The sequence below is a fragment of the Rattus norvegicus genome, chromosome 2, assembly GCF_036323735.1.
Source record: "Rattus norvegicus strain BN/NHsdMcwi chromosome 2, GRCr8, whole genome shotgun sequence".
Taxonomy (NCBI): Eukaryota; Metazoa; Chordata; class Mammalia; order Rodentia; family Muridae; genus Rattus; species Rattus norvegicus.
Genome location: NC_086020.1, coordinates 139,425,907 through 139,452,037, shown reverse-complemented (window position 1 = coordinate 139,452,037; position 26,131 = coordinate 139,425,907). Strand labels below are relative to the sequence as shown.

The 26,131-nt window shown below is 44.2% G+C and overlaps 1 protein-coding gene and 1 long non-coding RNA gene across 4 annotated transcripts in view; both read right to left on the bottom strand.

The window, feature by feature from the left end:
* Positions 1-26,131, bottom strand: part of Lhfpl6 (LHFPL tetraspan subfamily member 6) — a 197,931-nt gene that overhangs the window by 22,703 nt on the left and 149,097 nt on the right. The window contains exon 3 of the mRNA NM_001109183.1: positions 7,407-7,505. Coding sequence (NP_001102653.1) covers positions 7,407-7,505 — 99 coding nt within the window. The remainder of the gene's footprint in view (positions 1-7,406; positions 7,506-26,131) is intronic.
* LOC120100819 (uncharacterized) overlaps positions 13,060-26,131 on the bottom strand; it is a 105,013-nt gene continuing 91,941 nt past the window's right edge. Inside the window, exons 1-2 of one of the 3 annotated variants that reach the window (XR_005500954.2) lie at positions 17,337-26,131; positions 13,060-16,057 (exon numbers count right to left, since the gene is read on the bottom strand). The exon at positions 17,337-26,131 is cut by the window's right edge and continues 91,941 nt beyond it. This is a non-coding gene — a long non-coding RNA (uncharacterized LOC120100819). The remainder of the gene's footprint in view (positions 16,058-17,336) is intronic. The other 2 variants (XR_010064281.1, XR_010064282.1) reach the window with 2 other exon arrangements.

Genomic DNA, 26,131 nt, shown 5'->3' with positions numbered 1-26,131 from the left:
TAAACTACTACCGAAAGACTATACATGGACTGACCCAGGGCTCCAACTGCATATGTAGCAGAGAATAGCCTTGTTGGGGCACCAGTAGAAGGGGAAGCCCTTGGTCCTGCCAAGGTTGGACCCCCAGTCCAGGGGAATATGGGGGGGAGTAAGGAGGATGTATGGGGGAAATACCTGTGTAGGGGAGGGGGAGGGAAGGGGAATGGGGACTTATAGACAGGAAACCAGGAAAGGGAATAACATTTGAAATGTAAGTAAAGAAATAGATCTAATAAAAAATTAAAAAACAAAACAAACAAACAAAGAACAACAACAATAACAACAACAAAAAACAAAAAACCTGGCAACCTTTCCTTACATGTCAGGTGCTCTGCTGTGTCCTGGGCTGTTCCTATCACTTACACTCTTGTTCCTTCAACAAATAGTGAGACAATCGCCACTGTTTGTCTTACAGAGCTCAAACTACCATTGATCCTTGTTGCAGCCACAGGCTACATGGATGAAATAAACTCTGATGCCCGACAAAGGACGACAACAGTGGCTTTTCTTCTCTTAGCATCGATGGCAACTCACAAGTCTCCGTAAGAGACTAATTCAGACACACTCTCCCCGGCAGTAGTTTTCTGTTCAAGGGAAGATGCATGCGCAGCCAGGCTGGCCCAACTCAAAAGGTGGGGGAGAGATAGAAAAAGAGAGATGAGAGATGAGGGGGGGAGAGGGGGAGGGGGAGAGTAAGAGGAGGGGAGAGGGAGAGGATGCTATTGCACTACTGGGGAGCAGCTCGCCTAGTGTGAAATATGGTGCTCAGAGCTACCAGTGCCAAATACATCTGTGAGGAGAATGAGCTGCAGGATGTTGCCAGCCTATTGATAGAAAATGGTTGCAGCCATTCTGCGGATGATTCTTCTCAAACATGGACCCCAGAAGGTATCTCTGAGATCCAGCCTACTTAAGTTTGCACTTTATATCTGGCCTTATCCTAAACCATCTGAAATCGCCTCTTTGTTTTAGTCAATTTAAATCAGTTTTTTAATCTAATCATAAAAGCATCCTGTTTTACATAAATGATCAGTATTTAAAATACCAGTGAGAGGGGGGCTGGAAAATGGCTATGCAGTTAAGAATACCGTTCTTACAGAAACCTGGATTTGATTCCCAGCACCCACAAGGCACTCATGGTCTGGAACTCCAGATCTAGGGGATCTGACACCCTCTTCTGACACAGAATGAAGCACACATACAGAGTACATATGTACACTCAGTCAAAACATGCATACACATAAGAAGACCTATACAAAATAAACAGCACTGAGAAAACAACAATGTCTGAGATACAGGAACCAAGCATTTACTTTCTCAATAAGACTCCTTCTGATTCTTATGTCAAAGATTGATAATTACTGTCAAGGTAGATGCAAGATTAGTGGAGATTCAGATACTCACTGTCCAAGCTGCTGGGACTATTAATTTTGTTTTTAAATGAGTAAATTCATAAATATACTTTTCTTCCTCATAAATCAGTGTCATTCAAACATTCACACTGTAACACTGTCTGATTGGTCCAAGTAGTTACTATTGTACAGCTGGCTCAAAATTTCAGAGTTGATATAAAAATGATGGACAAGTCAGTGACAGAAAAGAAATTAGGCATGCAGAGAACAAAACACCACCGACATCAGCAAACAGCCTTTTATTTCGTCTCTAGGAGTTGGAGACATGTCTGATAGATCCTTCCCATTGCATCATGGTCACGGATGTAAACTTTCCAGGAAAGCCCTTCCTGCCTCTTATGTACATTTTCTGGGACAGCTAAAATGCTTTCTCTGGAGGCCCTCGCTAACCTCTAACCTGAGACTAAACCCTGTTGCAAGATATTTGATCACACCCTGAACCTGAGATTGTGCTATTTGCTGGAAAACACTGTTTCTAGTCGTGTTGTGGCTCACCCTTAGCACACACCCTTAATCCCTCTGGCTGGAATACATATACTCCCTTAGTACATAACTTTAATCCAAACAGTAAAAGGTAAAGTTAGTTTGCAGAAGGAAGCACCCATAGTTCAAAGTGATGTGTAATTGAGCGACAGAAAAAGCAGATCAGACAAAGATTTGACAGAATAGAGTAGAATAGGATATGTTCAACTCTCACAAGAAGAGGGAGGAAAGGGAAGCTACTTAAGGAGCAACGTGGAGAGGGAGAAAAGGGAGAGTTTTACAGAGGCAGGTTGAAGAGAGAACAAGCCAGAGAATGAGAAGGAGCCAGAAGAGTTAGAGGTCAAGGAGAGAGAGGGAGAGGGGGAGGGGGAGAGGGAGAGGGGGAGAGGAAGGGGGAGAGGGAGAGGGGGAGAGGGAGAGGGGAGGGGAGGGGGAGGAATAGGGGAGAGAGAGAGAGAGAGAGAGAGAGAGAGAGAGAGAGAGATTGAGATTGAATCAGTCAGCTTATCGAGGAGTTTGAGTCAGAACAGCTGAGTTGAAAGAGCCAGCCAGAGTTCAGAAAAAAACTAGAAGGGTGAGCGCATTCAGCAGTCTCAGAGGCTGAAAATATACTAGGGCTAGATTAGATTGTTAGAAGCTTCCAAGACCAGGCCTAGGTTATAGCAGAGGGAGGCAGTAAGCCTCAGAGAAGACAATTAGTTCAGGGGAATAAAAAATAATTTTATCAGGAAAATAAAAGTTACTTGTACAAAACCCTGCTCAATCAGAAAACCTAAACACAACGAAGGCTCCTTTCTGACCACATCCATTCATCTCCTTGCAGCCCAACCTTCCCCATGCTCTCAAGGACACCACACTCAATCTGTACTTATACATATCCTGTACAGCCATGAGACCCCCATGTCAGCTATGACACCCCCAGGGAAGGCCATGTGGTCTTGAGTTTTTATTGGTAAATCACAACGTCAAGCTGCTTTTAGCTACAAGTAATGGAAGAACACAGTGTCCAGTAGGGGAATATGTGTGTGAGAGCAATGTCTGAAGAAGGTCCAAGGGAAGGCAAGATTCAGAGGTGATGGATCTTGGACTGGCTTTGTTATCTACCTCTGTTCCTCTCTGCTGCTTACTTACTCCCTTCTGGTGTGTGTGTGTGTGTGTGTGTGTGTGTGTGTCTATGTGTGTGTGTGTGTGTGTGTGTGTGTCTGTGTGTCTGTGTGTGTGTGTGTGTGTGTGTGTGTGTGTGTGTGTCGGGGTAGGAGTAGGTCAGTGTGGTTTTGGTTCATCTCCTATAGGCATATGGCCCTTTCCTCGGAAACCTCAGAGAACATCTCCGGGGTCACTGTCTCTGGGATGCACAGGCCAGTGCAAGGGCTGGTGTGGGCCACTGTGGATCTGCAGTGCTTGCCACGCCATTTTCCTCCACTGCCCAACAAGGCATTTACACAGCACAGTAGGATAACAGAACAGGGCTGTGTGGTTGGTTTTCCAGTGTCCCCAGAACATCACCAGTTGCTGTAAGGCTCAGTGAGGGAACATACCCTTTCCAGAGGAGCAATTTTCTAACATGGTACAGGTTGTGTTTGCCTGGGATCACACATCATCTTCCTGCAGTCCCACTGTCTGCTTCTGTAAATAAACATTGCCCTTTGTCCGCAGTCTCTCATGTTCCAGCTGCTGGGTTGAGTAGTCATGACAGAGACACATAATATGCCATGTTGGAAACATTGCAGTCTGGCTCTTTATGCTGGCCAACCTCTAGCTTAATCTCAGCAACTGGAGCAGAACAGTATGAGCAAGGCAATCACCATGCCCGATGTAACAGCCACACTTCCTGTCTACCGTGCCTCAGATGTCTTTTTCATCACACCTGTTGGCATAATGAAGGGGTTATTTTAGCTCACAGTCCCATCAGAGCAGTCGGAGCAGCAGGAGCCTGAGGGAGTTGGTCACATGTCACCCATAAAAGGAAAAAGAACAATTAATGCAGTCATGCCAAACCCAGCTTACTTTCTCTGATCTCATACTGTATAAAATACCCTGACTAGGAAGTGGTGCCACCCACAGTGGGCAGGGCTTTCCACCTTGACTAATGCAATCAAGATAACCCTGACACTTGCCCTCGGCCAACCTAATCGAGACAACCACTCAATTAGACTCTCTTGGTTGGTGATGCTGGCGTGTGCCAGGTTGACAACTAAAACTGACAAGTACAGGTGCATATTATATATTTTTTAATATTTGTCTCTCTTGCTAGTTTTAAGTTCCTAAAGCCCAATAAATAGTGACTTTTCATTCCTTGCTGATGCCCTTTCCCTGCCCCTTGTAAGTGGTCTGGAGAATTCCAGGCTCCACTATTCTTTGGGAGGATATCATGTCCATAGGTTGTCTCCTTTCAGAGGAGTAGACATAAGCTCAGATTCTCATAAATGGCAAAAGCAGGGGGTGACTGTGGCCCTCAACAGATACGCTGAATGTAGGACTCCACGGACAGAGTCACCCATGAACTCAAGCTGGGCTCATCTACCCTGCCCTAGGGGCCTTGTCAAGTTAGCATCACAGTTTGTGACTTGGCTAAAGCACCGAAGCTCAGCATGGTCCATGCACAGAGGGCGGGCGACAGTTTCCTGTGGGGAGGTAAGCGAGAGCAGTTATGTGGGACAGGCCTAAAAATGGATCTCTGCTTCTCCTCTGAAGTCCTTTGAAAGAAAAAAATGTCAGCGTTCCCAAAAATAGAACCAGTAAAAAAAAAAACAGCTCAATAAGTAAAAGCTATTTACTCAGGGGACCTAGAGCTGTTTTAATCTTTAGATAAAGTCAGCTTTCTTCCCCAGGTCATCATCCAGTCTAAGAGAAACATAAAACAAATGGGTAGACATTAAATCACAATGGGCTCTTAAATTGCTAATGTGGTTTTAGTAACATTAAATGAATAGAGGCTGGGGAGATGGCTCAAAGGTTAAAAACAAAGGTTGCTCTTCCAGAGGAACCCCACCCCCCCACAACCAGGTTCAGTTTCCAGCACCCACCAGGCTATTCAAAACCATCTGCAACTCCAGTTCCGGTGCATCTGGTGCCCTCTTCTGGCTGCTGTGGGCACTGCATGCACATTGTCACATAGCCGTGGAGGAAGTTTTTACTTACATTCATTATAAAAAAAAATGTTGAAAAATATTATAAACAAAAATAAACAGTAAAAAGGGCATTCAATTTTGTTTTAATTGGACATTGAATTTTCTGGATGTGCAGTGTTGATAAAGCACAGGAAACTGGGGTCCAGCAAGTCTCGTTACACTCTGCTAATTAATTCAACAATGCAAGGCGTCACAGCAACAGGTCAGGTCAGCGGAGGACGAGATTCCAGTTGAGTTGGGGCCGGTGTTAAGCAGCTAGGAATGCTTCAAACACCAGAGAAAGGAAAAGCCACACAACATTTTAAAATATTTCCCCTAGACATAGTAAGCACTATGCAAATGTAATCCAAACTCAGGCAAGCTTGTACTGGACGAGGGGAGAGGAGACAGACACAGGATGTTGCTTGAGGTATCTATGCTTGTTAGGTGCACACTGCTCTCTACTGAGGGAGCCAGTGTCCCACTGAGGAGAGCAAGGTGACTGTCATCCAGTAAGCCAAGGAGAAACCACTTCATCTTCACCGTCTCACTTCTTTTTAATCTTTTCGTCATTCACTTATTTCCTCTAAACACTGCTTAGCTATGCAACTCATTATATTAACAGGAAAAAATACTAATCAACATAGCATAAAGATTCAAAGATACTGACTTAGGAGATAATAAAAACCATGAGGCCAGTTCTCTCAGAATCTTTCTTCTTGGAAGCGGATGCCTTAGGTGAGCCACGGATGTTTAGGTCAGTAAATTCCACGAGATAGGGACGGCACGGGCAGCAGCAGCAGCTCAGCCTCTGGTCCGCATGGCCGAGGAACAGACTGGCTGCCCTTGGCAGTCACAGCAGCACAGCTGCCCCACAGATGGCGCCTTGGACTTTGGGAGAAGAGCAGAGGCAGGAAAGACACTCTGACCTGCCTGAGTCCTTCTGCCCAGAGACAGGTCATGGAACCTAAGAAGACTGTGAACTCCCTCTCAGCAGGGCATAAGAGCCACAACTGTCTGCACCTGAAGAGTGTTCGTGTCTCTTCAACACAGGCACACAGAGAGGGAGGCAGACATGGCCTTGCTATTACTATTGGCTCACACCCCGCACAGCCCTGTCCAATCACAGCTCTCTATGATTACTCGTGTTAATTACACATCAAACCTGCACAGGAAGCCATGGGTTTAGCATCTACACAATGTCGTTACCTTCTTATCAGGGCAAACATCCTGTTGAAACTTATTTTAAAAACATTCACATACTTTCCCCTTATTAACCTACCTTTTGCTACAGGGGCTTGAGTCATGAACCTAGTTAGTAGTGTCTAAAGGCCTTATTCTTTTGTGTATTAACTCCTATTCCAGAAAAATACTCCAAGAGATGTAATTCAGCAGAGACAACACATATTCAATCAAACACTTCATTAGAGCACACCTTAAAGCAATAGGAAGTGAAATAAACATAGTTATTTTCTCAATTTAAAAGAAGTAAGGGGTGGTTAGATCAGCACAACCTTTATTGACTGAATAAAATGGTCCCTACTTACCACAAATTAAAATCTTGAATTCTATGTGCACCATTAGAAATCATAAAGTCTGCGGAGCGAGTAGCATGCACTTAGCTATAAGCAGAAAACACCTGAACTTCTTCATTAGCACAGACAAGCAGAGCCACAAAGGGCCGTGATGCCAGGAGCTTCCATCGACTGCTGGTAAACCATGTGTTCTGTGCTCAGGATGCTGGGGCAGCCCTCTTCTCCCTTTCCTTTCTTTTCTTTTTTAAAAAAAGATTTATTTTGTTTTATGTATATGAGTGCTTTATCTGCATTACACCTGCATACCAGAAGGTGACATTAGATCTCATTACAGATGGTTGTGAGCCACCATGTGGTTGCTGGGAATTGAACTCAGGACCTCTGGAAGAGGAGCCAGTGCTCTTATCTGCTGAGCCATCTCTCCAGCCCCTCTTCTCCCCTTTCACACAGTGTTTCACATCCCGGAGAGAAACTTTACCCTCATTGTACTTTTCTTGATTGCTTTGTTTGCCTGTGAATCCCCCAGAGACGTTTTCAGCATGTATAATGAATGATTAATACATGATTTTGAACAAATTAATCAGAGGTTATAAAAGCTCATGAGAGCAAGGCTTTCCTTAGAATTTGCAATATAAATCATGGTGCTGGCAAACAGTAGGGTATCAATGACTCGTCAATAACGAATGGATAAATATATGTAAGTATATATATATATGTGTGTGTATGTATGTATGTATGCATGCATGTATGTATGTATGCCAAACACAGCCCCAGACTGTCTTCCTTCAAGATAAGCCCCTTTTCTATGAAGGATAACAAGAACTCACCCAAGTCAAACTGGTCAGAGATGTAGCCACAAGTCTGCCGGACTTCCTCACTGTCCCAGCCCAAGGGGTAGAGGGCACAGCCAGCGCCAATCAACAGGCCTGTGAAGAGGTAAAACAGAAAGCCTTTACAAATCAGAGTTCAGAACATGACAGAGCCATAGCGCCTGCTCTCTGAAAACACCACATTAAATTCCTTTAAGCAACGTAAAGTCAGTTAGATTCCAAGAACAATATTGAGTCTACTTAAAATAAGAATAAAAACAGTAACAACTCGGTTTGTTTCCAACTTTACCTTTTAAGAGCACTAAAAGCCTCTGGATTCTTGTTAAGGAACTAAAAAGAGTTTCTTTTGATCACACTTGCAAAAAGCCAACCAATCCGGTTAATCCCGTGGAGAACTAACTCAAGAACAGGCAACATCAGTAAGTCACACTGCACCGTTCAGTGGAATTTGTTTCCAACAGAAGAATCAACGTGAATGCTATAGCGTTGTGAAATTTTACAGGGCCCTTGAGCCTGGGAACTTGTACTGCCTGTTTTTGCTCTGCTGAGACTCACCCAACACCCACACAGCTCAGGAACTATCTAGAAGGCGGACGCATGGAAGACTAAATCTTCACATACATGTAAAACCAACCTGGTTTTATTTTAATGTAAATCAAGTTATCTTGGCAGCAGACTATGCTAACTGCTCCCCGAGAACCTTTAATTTTGCATATGGCTTTATGAGAGCCCGAAAGAGATTTAAATTCTTACCACCAGACTCTATAAACTAATCTGACAGAAAGATCTAGTCAACCAATCAATGAGCATTATCCTCAACCACAGCCTATATATGCTAACCCGGAAGCACTGATGTGCAGTTGTGTGATGGATGAGAACGGGAATTCTCAGACACCACATTAGCAGCCCTACCCGGGAACACGCTTTAATACAGTAACATGGATGAGAAATACTGTAATAGGAGATCAACACTGACACACTGAGTCCTGTCTCTCCACCCAGGGTTTGCCCTACTCTACCCCAGTGAGTACCATTGGGCAAATTGTTTGTTTCTCTAACAGCCATCCAGGGCAGAACTGTTCTCCCCCCCCCCCCAACCCCCCCACCAACTCCCCCCCCCCCCCAGTCTTCACACCCTGCCACCAGCCCTGAGCTAAGCCATGAAGAGAGACAGCCCCCACAGTGTGACACTCATTTCCTCCCTGGTACCTCTCCTCTCGACCCTGGTCTACTAAAACAAACACAAACCCCAAATAAACGGATCGGAGGGTCTGACCTGAGAGTTCTGAATTCTCAATACAAATCACCAGCTGCGGTGTGACCTGTCTGCAGCACAGTGATGGGAGCCATGTTTTGTCTGGAACATCACCCACAAAGCAGTAAGGCAAGGTTTTGCTGACCAGGCAAATGCCCCACTGGTCCTCAGGCTTTCCCCATTGGGAAAATATTTCCTAAGCTAGTTTCCCCACTATTATGTAAAAAAGAGATAACTAAGGAAGATGACCAAGTTTGTGCAAACTGAATCCCAGGAATATTTATAAATCAATGTGAGAACATTATACGAAACTTAGTTTTTAATAGGTAACTCCTACTTTTTATTTTTAGATTTTTTTTTTTTTGTGAGTAAAGTTTAAAGAACAGTAAGTACAGAAATGTTTGGGATAGAATTTGTTCAAGTGTCAAATTATTTTTTTAAATGTTAACACGTAAGTCATCAATATCTCTTTGTCTAATTTGGAAAGAAATATTCTAATTTACTAATCATGAAGTCCCCAAAGTCCTTTCTTGTCCTGTTGTATGCTAGCTGGATTTGTAGCCTGAACAGAAAGAGACTGACTCATGCTTAGCTCTGGATGTACATTCCTGTGCATATAGGAAGGAGATCCCCAGTTCCCTAAAGAGTAAAGCACTTGAAAATCTGTTTCTTTGTGAAATCTGGGACCGTCTTTGTTAAACCATGAGACATAGACTCAGCCATGTAAACTCGCAATAATTTTGTATACAGGATACTCACAGTCTATGTGTGAATTTTAGGCAAACCTTCCTTTACTATCCTACATTCCAGCCCCGTGCATGAGTTTGAGAAAGCAACTGCAAACATATGCTCACGTGTAAAAATTAGTTGTTCTGTGGAGTTCAGTAGCTCATGTGAATTTTTATGTTAATATTTATGTAGACTGTGCTTTGTCATCTGCCACTGTCTGTCCACAGGAAGGATGCTCTACGCTCCAAAGATTTTGAGGAACATCTCCAGAAGGCAAGTGGATACCTTTGGGCTACCTGGTGGCCACAGGCTTTAGGATCTGTGTCTGAACACCCATGGTGATGAATGTTTGTATTAGCAGGTGAGAACCCTGAACAGTCAAGAGCTCAACTCCACCCCACAGTGAAGGGCCCTGGAAACTCCCTCAAGTACTCAGCCTTATCAATATTTCAAAATATAATGGAAGCAACAGACCGAAGACTCAGAAAACTTTAGGACATATGGATAATACCTACATCCAACTTGGTGGAAGTGTTAATGAACTTGGGTTCATAACCTGTGTCTCAAGCCGGGTCCACGCACCTAATCCCAACGATCCAATGTAAAAAGCCAAATTAATAGTGGACAGCAGAAAAAATGAAAATTATTCAATGTGGTCACACTGCAAGAGGGAGAAAGACATCCGGGGATTCCCTCCAGTCTTAGGGGTCCTGAGGAGAGGCTTGAGTTTAAATTGAAGGCCATGCATATGCTTATCTGAGCAGACCCAGTCAAAGTGTGTCCTGCTCACTACTGACCTGTCCTTGTCTGGCTTCCATCTCATCCTGTAAGCTGGGCTGACATGTTGCTAGAACTTTGTGAGCTCCCTTTCCTTTTCCAGGAGACAATGTCCCACTCTGGTGGGGCCTTATCCAGCATCAGATTCCTGGGGGAATTCTCATTTCTTTGGGGTCAGTTGTCTGATAGACCGAGAGCCACGAATGCCTCTTTAGAATGTTTTTGTTTCTGCCAGCCCCATTACAGAAGGGAGGGGTGGCAAGTGACCACCACACTGCACTGTGCAAACAGTGACCATTTTCATAGCTGCAGAGAACTCTAGTGGAGAGCTCTGCTCTAGGTGTAAGGGCCAACTTCAAAAGAGCGTGGGGCTTACCAGATGCGTATGCAGGCTCTGGTGCTGCTTTGCAATAATTAAAGCATTAATTATTAATTAAAAATAATTAAAATTTTTGCTTTGCAAAAATTAAAAAAAAAAACAGTCTCCTTTCTCAGGTAAGGCCAATGGGAAGGAACTCTAACTCTAAAGTCTGTCCTTTACACTGCCCTGCTAGCATGAGCTCTGTGTCACAGTGAGACACTCTCCTGTGGGAATTAGAAGATGAGACAGGGAAACTGGGCATTTGCCACTGGCTCCTGCAGTCAGATGTAGGCCTTTCTACAGACAGCCGATTTGAGGTCTGGGGAGGGGCTTCCAGGCACCCGCTCCACATCACCCAGAGACAGCAGTTGGTCATCAGGTTCTTCTGATCCCTGGACCTCGGATTTTTGTAATTATTCAAATCAACTTCTCCGACCTTCACTTTCCTAGACCTTCCAACAGGCCTGCAAAACTTAAATTGAACCCATGGGGTTCCTACTAAAGTTACCTAGTATAGCTGAGTCCATGCCTCACTCATATAAGAGACATGATACGATTTTTTTTATATATTTTCTCATCCTGCTCAAACAGTATGCATATGTTCAATTAACCATCATCTTGAATAAGGCTTGGGCTAATTTTTAAAGCTCTGGGGGATGGACAGACAGTGATATGTACTTGGAAAGGTTAGCCTTTAACCATCTCTGTGGAGACCTCTTCAGTCAGGGAATTTAACAAACTGGTTAACCTCTCTCCAGGAGTGGGGTTTCTGAGCGGATGCTTCAACTGTCAACGAATTGCCCTAAAGGTGTGGATTGCAGTTAACCAGTATTTTACGGTCTCCAAGGAATGCACCACGTTGTAAAATAAAAGCCACAAAATGTGAAAGCAAGAGCATCCTTTTAAGTGAGAAAGACCTGCCACCATCCAGTTGAGGCTCTGTTGAAGCCCAGACCAGGTTATAGAAATGTTCAACCAAACCACGATATGGAAGCCCCTGGCTTATCTGTGTGGTCCTTATACTCCCTGCCAACACGGGGTCCGGGCTGAAGTATTCGCTCAAGGGGTATCTTAATGACCCAACAGATTGCTTAATTTGCTCATCAGGAATAAATGGTTCAATAGCTTTACAAACTTTAACATTACCTGCAGAGATTTTCCTTGCTATATTTACAGACCTTGTTGCCATCCGGGCTTAAGTGTAAGCAAATTCCATTGCCACTACGTTAAAAAAAATCATGAAAAAAGTCACATTATCACATGTTTTGAAAAAACTGTGTAGTCAGGAGTGGAAGTGAGGAGGGCACCAGGAGCCTTCGGGAGGTGTTACTGGGGGTGAGATTCTGTGGAGGGGTGAGAGGCAGGCTCGCTTGGGACTAGGAAGGATCTATTTTTGTCATCCCAGAAACTGAAACTTTTAACAGGTCATGAGCAAGTCACAAATTAGACATCAGCTGAGTCTTCCCTTTTCGCCTAGCCTTATCACTGCAGTCGGGACTGGGGGATAGGGGCAACACATTCTAGATAAGGTCATTCTGTAGACGCAGAGAGATGCTACCTCCTAAAAAAGAATAAAGAAAATGGGGGGCGGGGGACTAGGTGACTCGATAATTCTGTAATTTAACAAATCCATTTGAATAAGATGGTGGCTATTTGGCCACTCCATCCTGACTACGTGATGCCTGAGGCTCACTCTGTTCAAGGACAATTAAAATATTTTAGGAGCAAGGTCCGTGGATTGTCCTTTTGAGAGAGGCCAATGTGAATGGGGAAAAGATCTTTGATAACTGCATAGGGCCAGACAATCCCGAGCGGTGCTGGCTAAAGTTAACATTTAGTTCAGTTGGAGATGGCTCAAGGGCTAAACGCCCTGTCGCTCTTGCACAGGACCTGGGTTTGGTTCCCAGCACCTACACCGTGGTTTGCGACCATCTGCAACTCCAGTTCTGGGGATCCAATAGCCTCTCTTGGTCTCTGTGAGCATTCTATACACATGTAGGCAAGGCACTCATTTATAGAGAATAAAAAAATAACTTCAGCAAAAAACGTAGACGTTGACTCCTTTATCCCAGTGAGTCGTCAGCGAGGACGCTTCATCTACCCACTCCCTCCTACGGGGTTCCTCAGAGTTCTTTTCGGTGCCCATGAAAGGCTGGCCCATGAAAGGCTGGCCGTCTCTGCCACAGTACTAATTACTTCTTAGAATGTGAATGTGAAGCCTACATTCTGTGAAGAGTTCAGAGGTTCAAGAACAAACCTGGGGCTGGGAACTCTCGGCTGCTGAGCTCTTTCTATTCAAGCTCAGCACTGAACACTTGGCCCGGGAATATTACCATAACAACCCTGCCCCTGCCAAGGAGCCAAAACAAACCCCAAGTCAGCCACTGCCAATTATTCTCCCCAGGTGGGAAGAATGGAGTCCTCCCGACCGTTCCTAAGCCCACAAAGCCTTATTTTTATTATTTTTTTCCAGGCTACTCTTAAAAGTTTGTATGTGACCTCACTTCTTTTCCACGACTACTGAGCCATTTTTTCCACTTTTATTTTCTTTTTTTTTAATAACGTGACTCTTCCCACCCATCGTCTTTCCCATCAATTCATCTTTTATGGTTTTTGGAAACTTTCATCTGTCCTCCAGACCCTTTATCTCCTTTTCTGTGACAAGCACCAAGGGAAAGTGTTTTCTTTACTGTTCTCATGGAGGCTGCTGGATCTTGCGGCCAGTTATCAGGACCGTTTCCTTTGGAGCGGTTGGCAAGCTTCCATCTCAAAGTCTCCATATGCTAATTTGTGTAGGAGATGCTCTCCTCTTCCGCAGCAGATAAGGACTCTGTTACAGAATAAGCAGCCGTGGAGAGGGAGCAGCAGCGAGCTCTAGTGCTGTAACTCTTCAGATCCCTGTCCCCCCCAAAAAATGTAGCTAAAAGCAAACTATATGTTGTATAGCGAGATAGGTTGGTTAGGCCCCAGTAAGCCATGGCCCTCTGAATACGTAACAGAAACTGAGGTACAGAGAACGCAAGAAGCTTGTTGGAGCAAAAGAGATCTCAAGTTAATGGCAGAGCTCTGGAATCCCAGGGCAGGGCTCTTTCCTATCTGCTATCATCTCAGTACTTGGACATGAGTCCACTCCAAGCCTCAAGCTCACACCCTCAAGTGCAGCATGAGATCAAACAGGGACATGGTGGCTTTGATCCGAGAATCTCTAATTCCCAATATCTTACCTACTGTAAACGGGCCACTCAGTGCCCTGGAGGTCCCTGACTACTGCACCCACCACGGGCTCTTTATGTCTTGAGATCTTTGCTTCTCTAAAAGTTGGCTTCTTTTTGCTTAATAGGGACACTTTTGTTATTGAATTTGGGGATCACAGACTGTGACCTAAGCCAGGTTTGGTCACCAATAGTCCTCAGCAAGCCAATCAAGCGCCAACTTAACAGCAGAAAGCAGAGGAAGGAGATCCTGGGACACCCCTCAAGTCCACGTTCTGGGTCCTGAGGTGAGACTGAAGTTTAAATAGAGGGCTAAGTATATGCTCATCAAAGAGGTCATGGTCAAGGTGTGGTCCAATCCACCATGACCTGGGCTTCACTCTCATCCTTCAGGCAGTCTGATAAGTTGTTAGAATGCTGTGGAATCTCTTCGGGGGAGAAAAGTTCCTCCTCCCCCTTTGGCTTCTCCCAGCATCAGATTCCTGGAGAATTCCTATTACTTTGGGGGTCTGTGATTTCCATAGTTGTTGGTAAGAATGAGAGAGACAGGTGTCTTCCTTAATGCAGGGCCAGGAACATTTTCACTCCTTGGGTTAATTCTCAAACTCCATCCTGAAAATACTTGTTGTTTAGGTCTAGAAACATCAGCATTCAGCCTCCCCAGGCTGCCCAGAAGTGAGCTACTGGTTTCACCCCTCCCAGGAGCTCCTGCATACATTAAGGTTACTTTGAGGTTGGGTATTGTATTGTGGTTATTTCTGTATTATATCTTGTGCCCATGGGATTACTTCCATTCAATGCATTCCCTCATAATATTTGTTAAATATCAAGCCATTGTAGCATTGCTATTTGTCACTTTCAAAAGCCTTAGGAAGTTATACAACAGTTCATAATCAATGAATAATATGATATATAATTGCCTGTATTTAGTACAAAAGCTTATCAAAGTAGGCCTGTACTTCTAAATGTGCAGTATTTCCAGGACACATACCCAGTGTTCTGAGTATCCTCCATTTCCAAGAGTCCCCCAAAGAGCTAAGTGTTCTCTGTCCCACTCTCCACATCCACATGTTCAATACCCTATGAGCCTTAGTCAGCCAGCAGCCTGCGATTCCAGACAAGGAACAGGCCCTCAGAAACCTGCCAATCCCTGCTTTGGTGGGGCCCAGTGACCCCAGTGTGAGCTCTAGGACACAGAGAGTCTCTGTTCAGTAAGTGGACCTGCAGGCATCACAGTGAGCAATGGTCTTTGTCATCACAAGTAACCCCTCCATGCTGCAGTACAAAGTAAAAATGTGCTCATTTCTGCACTGACACCCCTGTTTGATCTAATCGCAGGCAGAGTCTTTCTTTGCTTAATCATCCTGCAGACAACTCTGGGTTTTCTTAAAACGTTTTTCCAGATGGTCCATCAATCCTCATTTCTTTCCCTTTTCCAGATCATGTGACACAAGACACAAAAGACAAATACAGTGTATTAGACACCAGGAGCCTTCCAAGCACACAGAGAAACCTCACAAGCTAATTTCAGCCATGAGTAACTTGTCATCTTTTCTCTTTCCAGGGTCCCAGGCAATCGCTGGTACAAAGAAAAACAGTTGTTTCTGAGGATGAAAGTTTGGAAGGTACGGCCATTTGCATGTGACACTCGTCAGGCAAGTGAAGGCTTCATTTTCCCAGCCCTGGGCTACAAGTGCCTCAGCTCCATCAGCCACTTCTCCAGGATCTACAAAATGAGGGAAGAGCTTCTCCTTGGGCATCTGAAAGGATTACATAAGATGGTGTTTGTGAAGAAGTGGTGTCGTGATTGACCTCAGGAGTCAGTGAATGGTCTTAATTGGAAACCTTAAATCTGTCCCCCAGGCAGGAGAGTGTGGTGAGCGTGTTGTCATATATATTGGCAGGATGCTGACGGTGTCCTGTTCTCTCAAAGATACTCTTCTGACAAGGAAAAATAGAGAGGGTCCTAGCGAGATGATCCCTACATTGGTGAGTACTAGACACTTTTTCTCCAAGTCACATCAGCCACACATAAGCTCAGTGCAAATGGAGCACTCGTAGCCTGACACCCTGCCTGTGGAGCAGAGGGTGAGCCCTCTGATGCTTTTCTGTCTTGCTCATTATCTATTTTTCTTTAGAGGCAGCACCATTTATGTGAGTCGAGTAGAGCCAGAACCACCACCGGGATGACCAGAGACAACAGTAGTGTATGGCTGAGGCTTGACACGTTTGGTTCATGGCTTCCACTGTACGATTTCTAGACAATGTTCACAAAAGAGACAGCTTTTTTCACTGACCCAGTAGTGTCCCATATCTGTGTCAGGAATAAAAACAAAGTTACAGTAGTTTCAAATGTCCAGAGTGCCATACAGAGCAATACCTGTGAGAACCAGCTTTCCAGGTTAGGGGCACTTGCTAAAATGCAGCTTCTAGTTTGTGCTCTGGAACAGATCCTCATGAGGCCCCGCCCTCTGGCTAGAACCCACAGAAAGCAGCAAGGGTCTTTAAAGTACTTTCTGCCAGTTTTGAATCTGATATCACCCTAGCTAGATGTGTGACCATGAGTCTTTAACCTCTCTTGAGCTCAGATCTTCACGCACAAAGTAGACGGAGTAACCCCCGTCTCTTAGCAAGGTGCCTACATCTGTATCATTGTCTTAGCGATACATCAAGGGCTTATAACTGTAGCATTTGGAGCATGGCATACAATAGTGGCTTAGCATGGCAGTGTATTATAGGGGATTGTGTCGGGGGTAATCAACAGTCATGCTACTGCTGGAGAAACAGTGCCTGCCGACTTCAGATGCTTCATCAGTGGCTGAAGGTGCTTGTGAGTGAACACACAAGTGTAGCGGGAAATAATGAAAAAGGACTCGCCATGCCACACTACCCTAGGCACCGGTGGGCCACATGGTATCAGCAGAGTGTTCTCATCTTGGTAGACTCTCTCTGACCCTTTGCTCTGAAAACTCTCTACCCAACTCGCTAAGTTCCCTTGGCTGGTTGATACCACACCAGTCCCAGGCATCCAATTCCACATCCCCTATACCTTTCTCTTGAACTCAGTTGAGTCGCAGGGTGAAGAAAAATACCACACAAACTTAGTTTAGAATCAATAGGTAACTCGATCTCTGGGTGCAACCACTAATATCCTAATTAGTAAGCCAGATCAAATTAAATCCTTCGGTGGCAGATTCTGGAGGATCTGCCATCTAACGGGGGGGGGGGCGCCTCTAGTTCATTATATCTTCAACCCCAAGCTCTCTCCCCATCCAAAAAGCCTCAAGTCCCTTTTCTCCATCTTTTTACCCTCCTCCAACCTGGAAGCCCCACCTACACCTCGCCAAGTGATTGGTCCCCTGAAATCTTTATTCATTAGGGGGAAGTCCTTGCCACACACAAGGAATAATATAATCTCATCAACAGCAAAGATATATTACTGCTTGTTCATGTCTTCACAGTAGATACATTTTCTAGAGCCAACCACAGCTCTGTGGCTAGGAATTGCTACATCTTGAGTCTAACATGAGTTTACAAAGTTTCAACTCTTAGAAGAGTTGGTAGAAATGCACAGCCAACATCTGATCACTTACCATAGTGGATCTAGGATTGGCAGGTCTTTAGAACTTGTTTATCCATTTGCTTATCGCCTACCCACCCGTTTCCCTATTTCTCTAAGGATCTGGAAAGCCAGCCTTTTGGAGGATTGGAGGGGGAAGAGTTATTTGTTGCAGTCAGTATGAGCGTCATCTAATATAATTCTTGCCATCTCTCATCCATTGCCCTCTTGCTGTATGCAAAGAGTTTGCCATTATCCATACATTATTCTCTATCCTTTGGCCCAGAAGGCACTGAAACTGGGACCCATCAACTTTGGAAAATGATTTATGCACAAATCTCAAGAAAGGGCATTTCTAATCCTTTCACAGTTCCCAAATGACTCTCCTGCACGTTAAAATAGAAACATCTTGCCTTGGCTCGCTGACCCAGAAATACCAATGGGAGTTCACAAGACACTTCAGAGAGCCCAGGGTGACAGTGGAGCTCACTTTTAAGTACAAGTCTTCTCCCTTAAGGATCCCTGTGTGGCTCTGTGCAAAATAAATTATTCTTAAAATGATTAAAAAAAAAAAACCTCAAACAACCATCATGATTAAATATGCAAGTAAAAAAAAAAAAAAACAGGGCTAGGCTCCAACAATATCCTTTCAGAAATTAAACAAAAACAAAAAGCTGAACTCTTAAGCACACTGCAAACTCTGGCTCATTCTCTCCTTGCTTGGAAAATGCCGCATTGGTTCCAACAACACTCCAGTAAGTGTGCGCGCCCAGCCGCAGAAAAATTTTCCAGTGGAAAACTGTTGGGGTGAGGGCTTTGGAGTCTGGCAACCTTGCATTCAAATATTTGGTCTGCCGCTTATTAGATACTGGCTTAGCAAGTCTTACTCTTGAGCTCCAGAAGTTTCTTTGTAAAAATGGATTTGCCATTACATCTTACAGAGTCAGCGTGAGGGTTAGATAAAACACGTAGATAACATCCTGACTGAGGATATTGTACGAAAGTGGAAGGAATACTAGAAACATTTCTTTGTAGAACAGTTGGTTATATGACAGGGAGATACTCTACCCTCTGCGTACATTGCTTTATAGGACAGGTTCGCAAAATGCTGGGATTCAAGGGCAGATAACACCATGTATCTGGTCTCACAGACAGCACAACTTAGCATCCTGAAATCAAATGCTCTCCCCAGCTACCTCCCAGCCTGCCAGGCATCCAGATCTTTGCTTTGATTCCTGATAAACAACCAGTTCAGTTTCCTTCACCGAGCCCTCACTCTGAGCGTGGGAAGCCATCTATCTCATTCATGTCTGATGTGCTCATCGTGAATCTTCCCAGGATCCCTGGGCTAACTGACACCAGGGACCTCAGTGGTGAGATCAAGGGCCAGTCCTGTGCATAGCCTGTCTCTGGAGAACAGGTTCTTGTCACAGTGCCTCTTGCAAGAACTGGGGCAGATTTGGGAGTTGTGTCCTGTTTAAATGGAGATAGGCGAAAGACCTAGAAGTGCTGATTCTAAGCAGAACACCCCATGTACCTGGTCTTGATAATACACAGAGGATCCAAGGACTGGTGATCTCTGGGAAGGGCCGGCCGGCCTGGGAACCAGAGGGATTTGAATAACTAAGTTCTGTGGGAAGAAAAGAGATGCGGGAATGTGCACCAGAGAGAAGCAGACCTAGATTGAACCTTATGTAGCTGCGGAGAGAAGAGCATGATTACTTCCTCAATTATTCCTCAGAATGAATGAAGGAGGAGGATAGCCAGATTTCACCACAAATGAAGTCCTGAGCACGAAGGGGACAGGAGGGCACTTGGCATTGGGGTGTGAGGGTCAGGATCTGGCTTAGGCCTGTTGATTCCTGGAGCCTCAGAATTCTGTTGGTGCTATGGTGAATAAGGTTACCTGAACAACTTGGAGCTGGTGTGACATCAAAGTAAAGTCATGACAGCACATAATAGACGTGCCGTGGCTGGTGGTCATCATGTCTGCACGGGGCATCTCTTAGCACAGTCACACAGGGAGGGGACCCAGGGAAGAGAGCATGTTCCTTCCCAGGATCATTTACCTTCAGTGACAGCGACTGCCCCTGAGCCTGTGCATGGCTCACAGTGTTTTACCAACGTCCTCTCCCTAGTACTGATATCCGAACAGCCTGAAATTACTGAGGACAGCAGAGATCCGAAGTAGAGGAATCTACTAAAGGAATGCCAGCACCCTGAGACACTCACTCGGGGTCGGGGGTCGGGTGGTCGGATTCAACTGCAGGGGCTTATTTCCATTTTGACATAGTGTTGAGCCTGAAGAATGAAACTCTGACCTCAATAACAACCTGAACTCATACAGCAAGTGCCAAATGAGCAGCTCATTTTCTCCTCTAATTAAAGAATTAAAAGGCAGGGGGAAAGTCTCAGATGCATATATATATATATATATATATATATATATATATATATATATATGTTTGTAACAGGTTTCAACTGAATTTAAATTAACTTTACTTGTAAACTGCCCTTTCACCAGCGAAGTATTAGAAGATCTGAGCACCTCATAACATTATTGATGAGAAGCATTATCAGGTACATGGATGGGCTACACAATCAAAGACTTTAAGCTCATGCACACACAAACACGAGAGAGAGAGAGAGAGAGAGAGAGAGAGAGAGAGAGAGAGAGAGAGAGAGAGAGAGAGAGATTGAGAGATTCCTTCTTTCTACTTCATGGGACTTCAGAGTAAGAATCCCATCTGTTTTCCTCAAGTCCTTTAAAAATACTGTAAATTCCACTGAAGCACCACCGCTCTGCCATCTGGAATAGCTGACAGACAGCGACTGGGAAGAAGTTTCTTTCAGGTCCTCTATAATGGTTCTCCTTTCTGTTCTCTCCCACTCCTGAAATGCCAAGGATAACTCCAGCTCTCTACCTCCCATCTGTGATTTCGCAATCAGTCACAAGTGGGTCTTGAAAGTTGTTTGAGAATTTTGTTTCCACCGGGTCCGATTTTTAAAACTTTAACTGAATTTTTCTCACCTAACATATTGTCTTCAGTGATTTTTATACATTTGAATATAAAGCATATATTATATGTTCACGTACATATTAGCATGTCTTCCAAGTAGATCACAGTGGGGAACAGAAGTGTATTTTTTAAATCCAGGGACAGGCAGCTATGGTGAAGTTACTCACAATTTGAAAGGTATTACCCTAAGTAGCACACTCAAATACGAGGAACAAACTTTGAAAAGACTAAGTTCTGCTCTTGAAGAATGGGTAGGAGATACAATTGGGATCATTCTTTTAAAAATATTTCTTTTTATTTTACATAAAAGAGTTTTCACCCACGGGAATATTGTGGAGGCAGGAAGAGGGTGGCAGATCCCCTGGAATGGGAGTTACAGGTGGTCGTGAGCTGCAGCATGGGTCCTGGGAACTGAACTTAGGTTGACAAGAGCAGCCAGTGCTCTTAGTGGCTGAGCCATCTCTCTAGGCCCAGAACCAATAGCCTAAAGATCTAAATATCTAAATATGACTTTTACTCAGGGAAAACCTGAATACAGACTTAAGTCTGATACAGACTTAAGATTTAAACCATGACATATAAATATATCTTATGGATATATGATATATAAATATATCTTATGGATACATATACATATATAATATATATTTATCCATAAGATATATTTACATACATATATAAATATATATGATATATATTTTGAACCTTGAGTCTATATCTGTTATTCAGATTATTGCCTGTGTAATATATCTTATGAATATAGTCTAATCACATATAACATATGCATATATCAAAAAGGAAGGAACTAATGTCAGTTTGTCCCAGCTCAAGGTTGAATGGGTCCTATCTACTAACGATCACAATATAAAGCATATATTAAGAATCACCTCAATTCATTTTTGGCAAGAAAGAGTGGACAGTGTCCTCTGGAGAATGAGAGGGTTTTACCATGCTCACTTCTTGGGTGAAGGGAATCAGTCCCAGACTGGGAGGCCACATAATGAAACAGGGCAAGTTAGGAATCAAAGGAGTACAGGAGAACTGCGGCCAAATGGTAGAGATGGGGGACAGGGTTGGCAACGTTTGCAGAACTCATTCATTCTGGACCAGAAAAGATGGCTGCCACTTAGGCCCAGGGACACCATAGTGTCGATTAAAATGACTATAACAAACGACTACAGACTGAATTACTTCAACAACAGAAGTTTATTTTATTATAATTCTAGACACAAATGTTGGAGATGAAAATGGCAGGCTTGGATCTTCCGGGCCTGTCTCTGTGGCACAGCCTTGGTGTGTCCTCTCATGGCTTTCTGCCTGCACAGACCTACATTTCCTCTTGCAAAAGCATCAGATGGTTTAGGGCTCAACTTACTGCCTTCACGTTTTAAAAAAAAGTCACCATTTTATGAGCTTATGTCTAAATGGGGACCCTTGCTAAGATATTGAGAATTAGAACTACAACATATAAATTTTGGGGGTTCACGGTAGAACTAATAAAAGACACGGTTTGGGGGTTGAATTCCCCAATGCAAGAGCTAAAAGGAATCCTCAAAATGACATAATGGCTTTTTTTAAAAAACAATTGCCCTCAAAATACTCCTAAAGAAAAAGAGTATGGGCCATTTATTTTTCTTATATCTATTAGAAAATCATGGTGGAAATTTCTATCTTATGCTATAGAAAATCTTTTTCTTTTTGATATATAAAAATATTTTCCCCAAAATGTGAAATGTGATACCCCAGTGAGATATTCTGGGGGTCACCCTGTGCCTCCTTTGCATATGAGCACCACAGCCATTTTTCTGTACGTACGTCGCTTGGTGTTAGCAGAAGGAAGCTAAGCTGCATCTTGAGGAGATTAAATGGCAGCCTTGGGTCACAGAAAGTAAAAATCCAAACAAAAAAGAGCAGCAACAACAGAAACATCTGGAGCAATATGAGCTCATGTTTTCCGCTCAGGGCTTGTGCTTTTGTAATGCCACAATGTCACAGAGAAAAGACACGAGTACCTGAGAAGATTGGTACAGGCCACATAGTATTTAAAGAGGCTTAGAGTCACAACATGGTCACCCTATAGAAGACCTAGACTTCCTCCTGCAGCTAGCCAGCCAACCCCCCCCCCCCACTTCAAGGTTGCAAAGAGAGCATTCTCCCAGCTGTAGTGAGGAGGCTCAGCCTAGGCTCTCTCCAGTAGAACTGTCCTCAGTGGTACATCCCTGGCTTACACAGGACTGGAGGACAGCGCCTGAGAGAAATATGCCTTCCTCTTAGTAGACCCCAGCAGCTGCTAATCAAAGGCTGACAATCGAGATGTGTACTACACCAAGCTTCATGGGAGGCATAAAGAGAAAGAGAGAGAGAGAGAGAGAGAGAGAGAGAGAGAGAGAGAGAGAGAGAGAGAGAGAGAGAGGGAGAGAGAGAGAAAGAGAGAGAGAGAGAGAGAGAGAGAGAGAGAGAGAGAGAGAGAGAGAGAGAGATCACAGCTGTGTGTTTCTCTCCCTCTCATTCCTGTTTCTGGCCGTGTTAGCACAGACAAGCAGGCTGCATCAAAACAATTTTCTAAAAATATGGATCAGCTGAGACCATTTAAAGCCTCGTTTTAAGGAGTTATTGTAGAACTCTCCCCGGGGGTCTTCTGTGGACTCCTTCCCAGACCCTCCTCCTCCAGCGTCTAAGAATATGAATGAAACATTCTTTCTTCCTGCCTCCCAGTGATTGATAAGTGAGTTTGCATTTTTTCCCCCTCAGGATCTTGGGCAGTGCTCCTAAATCATCATGGGGCAAACGTGGCAAAGATCTCCAGTGGGGTTCTACTGAAGAGGAGCTAGTTTGCCTGCCACCCAGCAAACAGGATGGTTGGGAACTCCATTTTTTCTAGCCCTGTGCGAATGTAGAAGGTGGAGATCAAGGGGTGAAAGATCAAGGATTCAATGGTAGAGTCCTTGACTGAAAGGCATGAGGCCCTGGGTTCAGTCCTCCACTCGAAACTCGTGTTTCTCTCCTCACCTAGAGAAAGGAGCCAAGAGCAACAAGCACAGAGATCTGTGACCTGGTGCTGTCCCATGGGGATGGTGTCTGAAGAACACTCATTGGTTGGACTGAGCAGGGAGTCCTGGATGTGTGGATGAAGGAAATAGGTGCTGTAGGTGTCATTTGCTAAGATGTCTGGAGGAAGATGGGCCCTTAGTACCTGAGTTGTGTATGTGATAAGACAGACACAGAGAGAGAGAGAGAGACAGAGAGAGACAAAGAGAGAGAGAGAGAGAGACAGAGAGAGACAGAGAGAGACAAAGAGAGAGACAGAGAGAGACAGAGAGCGACAGAGAGACAGAGAGATGACTGCAGAAAGTGGAGTTAGCTTAGAGTCATACCCGTGGAGGAAGCAAGAACAAGCTTGTTTCTAGACTCCCCAGAGGCATGTGTCTCTTCCGGCACCTTTCTTTTGTCCAGGCTTTGAGACTTTGAGAAAATTCATTTCCATTGTTTTTGGCCACACAGTTGGTAATCCTGCCTTATAAAAGCCTTAAGAAACTTAAACAGTTACTTGAAGACACATTTTTCTCCCATTGCTTGATGCAGTTCTTCCCTTAGGCGAAACGTCAATACACCGTGAATTGACAGGTTTTCTTTTTTAAAGAAGGGAACATCATTTTCTAAGCTGACTCCTTGTCCTGCACCTCCATCCCCACCCACCTTAAAGCAAACATCTGCAGCAAGGGATGTTTCTCTAAACACAGCTCAAAGGGGTGGGCCTGTCCTCGGAAGCCGCACAGCGGCGGCGGCGTAAATCTCCTCACTACCAGGTCAAAGATGGAAGGAAGGTCGAGCTGTGATGTTCACCTTGACAAGCTGGAGGCAGCATAATTCATGCGAGACACAGCTAACCATGCATGCCTGACGTGAGATGGACACTGGGCAGTCATAATTTATATTTAAACAGCTCTTTTCTCCGAAGAGCTTCAAGAAATTTACAGACTCTTACTTAATTACTCCTTGCAAGCCATCCATGGCGGAGGGGAGTAAGGTGATCCATCCCTCTTGCGGCTGGCACCTCAAGGTTTGGCCATTGGCTGCCCTCCTCTCTCTTCTCGTTTTCACGATTGTTGAGTTTTTCCCGTCTCACTACACATCTACATTTGTGATATTGGTATTCTATTAACATTTCCACTGAACTGCTCCTGGGAGCTCCTTGTTGACAGAAGAGATTGTCTCCATTGATTCCTCTTGGGGACATTGGGGTTTCTTCAGAAAGGCCCCATTTACTTTGAAATGGCATAAACGTGATTTTAAAGATAGAAGAGGACTCTCAGTATCTCAGCAGACACTTCATATGTATGTATATAATATATGATATATAGAATATTCTATGTTCTATATTATATATGTTTTATTTTATGTATAGGATATATACTATATATCATATATATCTACTCTATCGTCTGCCTTCCGGTCACATGTCATTGGTGTGCCCTCTGAGAACTGTGTTAATGGAGCCAGTAGTAAAGAAGTGGAAAAGAGGACTCTGGTCCCAACCCAATGATGCTGGAAAATTAGTGCTCTGGATCTGAGCGTGGAGGCTCTTCCTCGCATCTATTGAGCAGTAAGGACCTTTACCTTTACCAAGGGTGCTTCTCCTTACCCCAGGCTTAGGGCTCATCTGCCACAGGCAGAGCAAGAAGAAGCACTGTCATGTTTGTTGGCTTGCCTTTGAGATGCCTATGGCTGGCACATCTCACCAGGCTTGGAAACCTTGATAGCGCTGGTTTGCCCTCCTAAAAACACTTTTTAGTGATTGCCTTTACCAAGTGCCAACACCTCCTAATACGGGAAAACACTTTTTATTTGTTGTGGTGGTGGTAGTGGTGATAAGTGGGGGTCAAGCCAGGGACCTCAGGCATGCTAGAGAAGTTCTCTTCCACTGCTTGGTGACATTGTAAAGCTGACAAGTGAGATCTCGTATGAATGGTGGTGCAAACAAGTGGTATTTGCCTCCAGCCCATTGTTTTTAGAGCCATCTACTGTGTCTGTGGCCAGCCTACTCTCCCCAGATCCAACAATGGGTGCCAGAACTCACAAAAATGTAAAACCTGTGGTTACGTAGAAACTATAAGAATTTCAGCAATGGCCTTTCAAAATTTCAGCACAAAGAAGTTTTTGTAAACCAAAGGACCTTAACACTCAGTCTGGTTTATTTTGCTATTTGCAGTCACATCTACAACTAACCATTTTATGGATTATGTGAAGCCATCCTGTGCACACATACATACATAATACATACATGCACACATGCATGCATACATACATACACACATACATACATACAGATATGTATGCATACATTTGTTTATCATCAAAATGACGTGAAGGCACCAGAGGAGAATTAAGTTTCATTTGTTTGGTTAAGCATTGGGCTTGATAACAACAAGACTAATGACTTAATTAGCATTTACTACAAGAAGAAAGTGATTATTAGTAAAAAGACGAAGCTGGGAGGAGTGAAAAAGTCATTGTAAACTGTTATCAAAAACTCATGCGGGTAGCTGGAATTTTGGAGAGCCCTTCCCCTACTTTAAATGTACACCATTTGCTTGGGCTTTTGGACATGTGCAGGCAGCCTGCAGAACTGCTTACCTGAGCCTCTCACAGGAAACAAGAGTAGAGGCTAGACAGGAGGGAGGCAAGCACTACTTGTTTGCCCAGCCGTGCATTCTACAACCCACACTCCAGTTTCATGATGGTACGAATGAGAGACCAAGATGGCTTCACTGTCCCTTTGGGTTGGATTGAATAAGCGTGTGGAGGGGCC